This window comes from Plasmodium gaboni, chromosome 10 (assembly GCF_001602025.1).
Source record: "Plasmodium gaboni strain SY75 chromosome 10, whole genome shotgun sequence".
In the NCBI taxonomy this organism is placed as follows: Eukaryota; Apicomplexa; class Aconoidasida; order Haemosporida; family Plasmodiidae; genus Plasmodium; species Plasmodium gaboni.
Genome location: NC_031490.1, coordinates 1,017,298 through 1,024,453, shown reverse-complemented (window position 1 = coordinate 1,024,453; position 7,156 = coordinate 1,017,298). Strand labels below are relative to the sequence as shown.

The window sequence follows — 7,156 nt, the reverse complement described above, 5'->3', positions numbered from 1 at the left end:
ATATGTAGCACTGACAAAAATCTTGAATCGTGTATAAACATTTTATACATACCCACAGTTATAATAGATCTAAACCACATATAAAAATATAATATATATATATATATATATATATATATACTTATTTTATATGTAAATGCTTAATATCCTACACGGATATAATAAAAATGTTTTTATATATACCATTAAAAATATATTACATTGTTATGCACACATATGTATATATATATATATATATATATATTTATATATATGTATGTATCTATTTTTTTTTTTTTTTTTTTTTTTTTTTCCTTCCCTTCTCTTTATATTTTTGTGTTTTATTTTTTATATATATGTACATATTGTATATATACATGTAAATATTTTAAAGAATGTTAATTTTATTAAATATTAACCTTTTGTGCATTTTAATAAAAATTATGATGAAAGTTGTTTAAACAAAAAAAATAAAAAATAAAAAATAAAAAATAAAAAATAAAAAAATAAATAAATAAAAAAATAAAATAAAATAAAAATATAAGTAGCATGCCAGATGAACATTTTATATTTATATGATTAATAATCGATGTAGAATAAAATGTATAACTTCACTTAATATAAAAATTTAAAAAGACACATAAGATATATACAAATATTATATATTAGGAATGCTAAACTAGTCCATTATACTATTCAACACATTTACACACACATATACATATATATATATATATATACATATACATATTATTTATGTCAAAATTTCTTTTTTTTATGAACCGTAATATTGTATCGAACGAGAATCGAAATACTCCTTAGTCTTATTGTCTACTAAGGAAGAGGAATTTTTTTTTTTTTTCATTTTTGTATATAAACGATATAAATGCTGTTTTGTTTTTTCTGGCGTATATAATCTGGCATCTGGACGTGTTACTCTTTTAGTAAATCTCCATAGATCCCCCCATAATAATTTCCTTGCATTTTTATATCCATATCCTTTTAATATGTGACCATTTTTTGTTTTGAGATTGGTTATGAGAGGGGAGCTTTTAGTGACAACAAGTCTTTCAAAATTATGAGGATATGAACATACATCTATGAGTACATGTTTTCCTGCTTTTATAGTAGGCATAACAACTCTTGGCCAGAAAAAAGATTTTTCTTGAAGTGTTGAAGTTTCTTGTTCATTAGAATATTTAGTACGTGGTCCTTCTTCTTTTTTAATAACAAGATAAGAATATTTTTCTTCTTCAACATTTTTAGCTCGACTCCCTTTACAATATATATGATGAGATAATCTATGTACTCGTTGAGAAAAATGACACCAATCTTTACCTGTTAGAGCCAATGGACATATACTTTCATGTGAGCATGGAGCAACAATATGAAACTTATCATATTTTAAATCACAAATAAACATTTCTCTTATTGCATGTAACATGCGAAATCCTGTGGGTGTGCCATTTTCTACAATAATTATAATACCACCTTTTAATAATTTATTCCATAAGTTTTTAATAAAAATATTTCTTGAGTTATGATCATATAATGAGAGAAGAGTATGTGATAAAATAATTAAATCATATGACGATTGTGTAAATTGTTCATGTTGTATATGTGTAGTATTTTTTTTTTTTGTATGTTCATATAAATTTATTTGATGCTGAATATTTGGTATATGATCTGTCAAATATTTAGATATAGCTAATAAATGTTCAGATGGTTGTATAGATAGGATATGTTCATACTTATGATTATAAATTTCATTAAATGCAATAATACCTACTGCTGGTATTTGAGAATAATGTAGAATATTTGTAGGTAGAAAATTTGGTATACGTAATTTAATTTCATTAAAAATTCTATATAATATAGAATATTTAGAATTAAATGTATGTAATGTATATGCTATAGATATTTCTGGAAAAAATGATATATTAATTTTATGTCTTATATCTTCAGAATAACTTATAGATGCTTGATCTATATCTTTAATTTTATTTTTATATTCTGTTATAAATGTTTTTAAAAATTTATATGATTTTTTATCTAACATTTTTTCTATTTTATTTCTATCTTCATCATTATAACATAATAATTTTGATGATAATATCTTTGGTAATTCTACACAATTTCTACTTGTAATTTTTTTAGATATATAACGTCCTAATTTTTCTAAATCTTTTTTTTTTATAAATTGTTTTGATAAATTATATAATTTTATTCTTATATTATCAGGAATTTTTATTGTTTTTAATGAAACCATACTTATTTTATCTAACTCTTCAATTACATCTGCACTCAAACTTTGACTTTCTCCTATACTATCAAATTTATAACCTCGAATTCCAAAAAAACGTATACCACTATACATCCAAACAAGTTCTTTCTTGATCCCTACTTTCATACATCTAAAATTAAGAACCCTCATATGAAAAAATTTTCTTATAATACTACACTTAAAAGGAATCACTATTTTATATATTAAAATTTACACACATATATAATATAAAAAATATAAGGACATAACATATATATATATATATATATGTATATATATTTATATATTTACATATTGTGTTTATATAATATGTATAATCTTCTTATACACCTTTTGGCCTTATCCAAATTTAAAAAATGTTCAACCAGCCTCATTGGAAGATATTATATATAACTGAAGAGATAGAATTAGTTTTTTTTTTTTAACATTATATAAATATTATAATATTAATACTTTATATATATATATATATATATATATATATATATATATATATACATATGTGAATATTTCAATATATCTTCATATTTTTTTTTTTTTTTTTTTTTGAGATGATCCAATATAAATATTGATTACAATTTATAGAGAAGGTTAAATATGAATTAAACATATAATTATGATATATTTTATAGTATTATTTATTTTTTCATAACATTAATTTTTATATACACATCTATCATAAGTTCATAATTATATAAATAAATAAATAAATATATATATATATATATATATATATATATATATATTCATATAACCGTTGAATATTAAAATTTTTTTTTTTTCTTTTTCATTATATAAACTATAAGATTATCATATTTTTTAATTTATCCTTTTAAAAAATGTTATAAATAAATATAATATAATACATATATATTATATATTTATATATTTAGGAACGACAAGATATTTATTTTTGTATCATTTTTTTTATTTTATATAAAAATATAATTTGCCATCATTGAAGTTTTTATTTTTTAAAATGTAGGTCCCCCTCATACATATTATATAAATATTAAAAATGTAGGGTTATATTTTTTTTTTTTTTTTTTTATTTTATTCATTTGTTTATTATTTATTTATTTTGTTCTTTATGTTTTTATTTTACAACATTACTTCAAAAAAAAATATATATATATATATATATTTTATATATATGTTACTATTTATGTATATAAAATATTTATATATATTATATATATATAGACCCTATAAATTCTTCCTTTTCCTTTTTAAAAATATTTATAAATATCTTTTACCAATATGTAAAAAAAAAAAAGAAAATTTTAAATTAAATATGATTGATTGATTGATTATATAAAAATATTTTCATGTAAAAGAATCAGAAAAAAAAAAAAAAAAAAAAAAAAAACAATATATTTATATATATACAATATGTTTTATTATTTATGTTTAATATAAAAAACATGTTCTATATAATATTTAATTTTTTTATATATATAAATATTATTATTTATAAGGATATATAAAAAATAATTTATAGAGCATTATTATATGAAAGTAATAATATCAATATTGAAATGAAAAAGAAAATATATTATATATAATAATATATATATATATATATATATAATATATATTCATTTATTTATTTGTTGATTTAAATAATTTTTTTTTTTTTTTTTTTTTTATTTAATAAAATTTTCAACATCATAAAATATAATATAATATAATATATATATATATATATATATATATATTTATTTTTATATTAGATACGTAGTCGCCTTTTTCATATCATAAAATATCTTATTTGTAATTATATTATTTTATTTGTAATTATATTATTTTATTTTAAATATGGATGAAGGAAGAGTAAAGAAATATACAGATTTTATAAATTCTTTTGCCAGTTTTAATATACTAGATAGTCATAATAAATGCAATCATATGGAGAATAAAGACAACTTAGTTGATATGATTGAATATTTTTGTAATTTTTTAATTAAATATTTTTATAATGACATTAATATGGATACTATTAATATTAAAGAGTCAAATCTAGACTCAGAACAATTATGGTATTTAATCGAATGTTTAATAAAAAAAAAAAAATTAAATAACCTTCTTGAATTTTTTAAAATATATGAAAAGCAGATTGATGAAGAAAATTGTGATAGAAAGAAGGACAAAAAAATAAAATCAGGATATAAGATAAATAGAGATATAAATGACAAATGGGATGATAATAAATCCATTGAAACTTATGAAGATAAAATATTTTCTCAAAAAAAAAAAAAAACACAGGAGAATAAAATGAATAGTAACCAGAGCACAAAAAAAAGAAAAGTAAATTCAATTCAAAATAAAGATTCGAAGTTAAATAAAAAGAAAAATAATAATGACATTGAGATTGACCATAGTAAAAATCTTGAGGAAGATGAGAATCAAGACAGGTTTTTTAATTTTGAGGAAATGGAATCATTTTTAAATAAAGAAGAAGAAAAAATGTTAAAGGTAAATGAAAAGGAGGAGGTAAAAATAGATACACTAAATGAAAATTATGAATCTGATGATAATCAAGAAAGTGATGAGGAAGAAATTGATTTGAATAATTTTGAGGATACATATGAGGATGCGAAGAAAATGAAGTATGCGGATTTTTACAAGGATGTAAATGGAAGTGATGTAAATGGAGGTGATGTAAATGGAGGTGATGTAAATGGAAGTGATAATTATGATGATGATAATGATGATGATGATGATAATTATGATGATAATGATGATGATAATTATGATGATGATAATGATGATGATAATTATGATGACGATGATAATTATGATGATGATAATTATGATGATGATAATTATGATGATGATAATGATGATGATAATTATGATGACGATGATAATTATGATGACGATGATAATTATGATGACGACAATCATGATGACGACAATCATGATGACGACAATCATGATGACGATAATCATGATGACGACAATCATGATGACAATTATAATGACGAATCCTATGAAAAGAAAAAATTATATGATCGTAAGATAGAACAAGATATATACGAAATAAACCAATTTGACAGTCGTCTTAGTGATAATGAGGATTCTTTATCAAACGAACATAATGATGATAAAAAAAAAGATGATCTTCAAGAAAAAGAAAAAATCGAAAAAGAGCTAGTTGCTGAAAAACATTGGTCTTTAAAAGGAGAAGCCTATGGATATAATAGACCAAAAAATAGTATTTTAAATTTAAATTTTGAAATACCTAAATTGAATACATATAATAATACATTAGAAAATAAAAATGTAGGAAATATGGAAATTACAGATGATGATGATGAAGAAGATGAAGAAGATGATGATAATAAAAATAAGAATAACAATTCTTCTAAAAAGAAAGAAAATAAAATGAACACACTAAATAATGAAATCGAAACAGTTGTAAAACAAAGAATACAAAATATGCTTTTTGATGATGTAGAAAAAAAAACTATAGAAGATATTGAACTTGAAGAATTTAATAAAAATGATGAAATAAATTTTGATAATTTAAATTTTTCTAAGAGTAAAATAAGTCTAGTAGATGAATATACACAAAAATATCAAGAGGATATTATGAATTCACAATCAAAAAATAAAGAAATTAATTTACAAAAAATAGAAATTATGAATCTATTCAAAAAAATTATGCATGCATGTGATTCTTTATCAAATGACTATTTTATTCCAAAACCAATTTTATTAAATAATAAAAATAATAAAATGGCTACATTAAATATTGAAGATTCGGTACCTATGATTTTATCTGACAAAAATAAAAAAACAGCAGAAGAAATATTTAAACCTCAACATATAAAACAACCAAATGAACTAAACAAAGACGAAAAGAAATCTTTAAGAAAATCAAAAAAAATCAAAAAAAAAAAATATATATTAAACCAATTTAAACAAACAGGTATTAATGAACTAATAAAAAGAAATACTGAAATAAAAAATAAAAATAAAAAAAATAAAGATCAAAAAATTAATCATAAAAAATATGGAGTATCATCAAAAAATAATTTGGAAAATAACAAAATTGGAAACAGGTACAGTTTTGGTAGGGAAATAGCCAAAGCACTAGAAATGGATAAAATAAAAAATAAAAATAAAAAATAAAAGTAACAGAATAAATATAAGTAACAGAATAAATATAAGTAACAGAATAAATATAAGTAACAGAATAAATATAAATAATAGAAAAAATATTTCATATTCATATCATTCTTTTGAAATCTAAAATGTGAAAGAATATATAATTTAATTTTTAAATGTATTCATTTTATATAAATCATTTTTTATTCCTCTCATAAAAATTTTTTATTTTTTTTTTTGTAAACAAAATGGATAAATATATATATATATATATATATATATATTATATATATATGTTTTATTTTTTGAGGGACTACATTTTTTTGTATGCCCTTTTTTTTTTTTTTTTTTTTTTTTTTCGAACTTGAAACTTATTATCAAAGAATATATTCAAAATTAAAAAAAGAATAATGCTTCATATTTTAAATATAACTATAGTTTTATTTTTTTGTTATTATTATATATTGAAGAAATTATTTATTTATAATATATTTAAAAATATATGTCAATTTTAAACATTTCAGTGTTAATAAATATAAATAAATAAATAAATACATACATACATATATATATATATATATATATATATATATATATTTATTTATATATTCCACTGATTGATTTTCTACTCTCACAAAAAAAAAAAAAATATAGAATTATCATACAAATACAAAAAAATTATAAAATTATGAAATGGAAAAAAATAAAAAAAGAAGAAAAAATGATAAAAAATGAGAAAAGTAATTTAAATCATAATGAAGAAGAGGAGGAGGAAGAAGA

At 19.1% G+C, this 7,156-nt stretch overlaps 2 protein-coding genes across 2 annotated transcripts; one reads left to right on the top strand and one right to left on the bottom strand.

Annotated features, from left to right (window-relative positions):
* Window positions 1-754: 754 nt before the first annotated feature.
* Window positions 755-2,356, bottom strand: PGSY75_1027200 (putative mitochondrial ribosomal protein S22 precursor; the record flags this gene model as incomplete). Its single annotated transcript, XM_018786041.1, has 1 exon — window positions 755-2,356. One exon carries the CDS (start codon window positions 2,354-2,356, stop codon window positions 755-757), a length of 1,602 nt encoding a protein of 533 aa, XP_018641658.1.
* Window positions 2,357-4,081: 1,725 nt separating this feature from the next.
* PGSY75_1027100 (putative U3 small nucleolar ribonucleoprotein MPP10) lies at window positions 4,082-6,400 on the top strand (the record flags this gene model as incomplete). The annotated part of the gene is made up of 1 exon (XM_018786040.1): window positions 4,082-6,400. The coding sequence occupies one exon, from the start codon at window positions 4,082-4,084 to the stop codon at window positions 6,398-6,400; it is 2,319 nt and encodes a 772-aa protein (XP_018641657.1).
* Window positions 6,401-7,156: the final 756 nt, after the last annotated feature.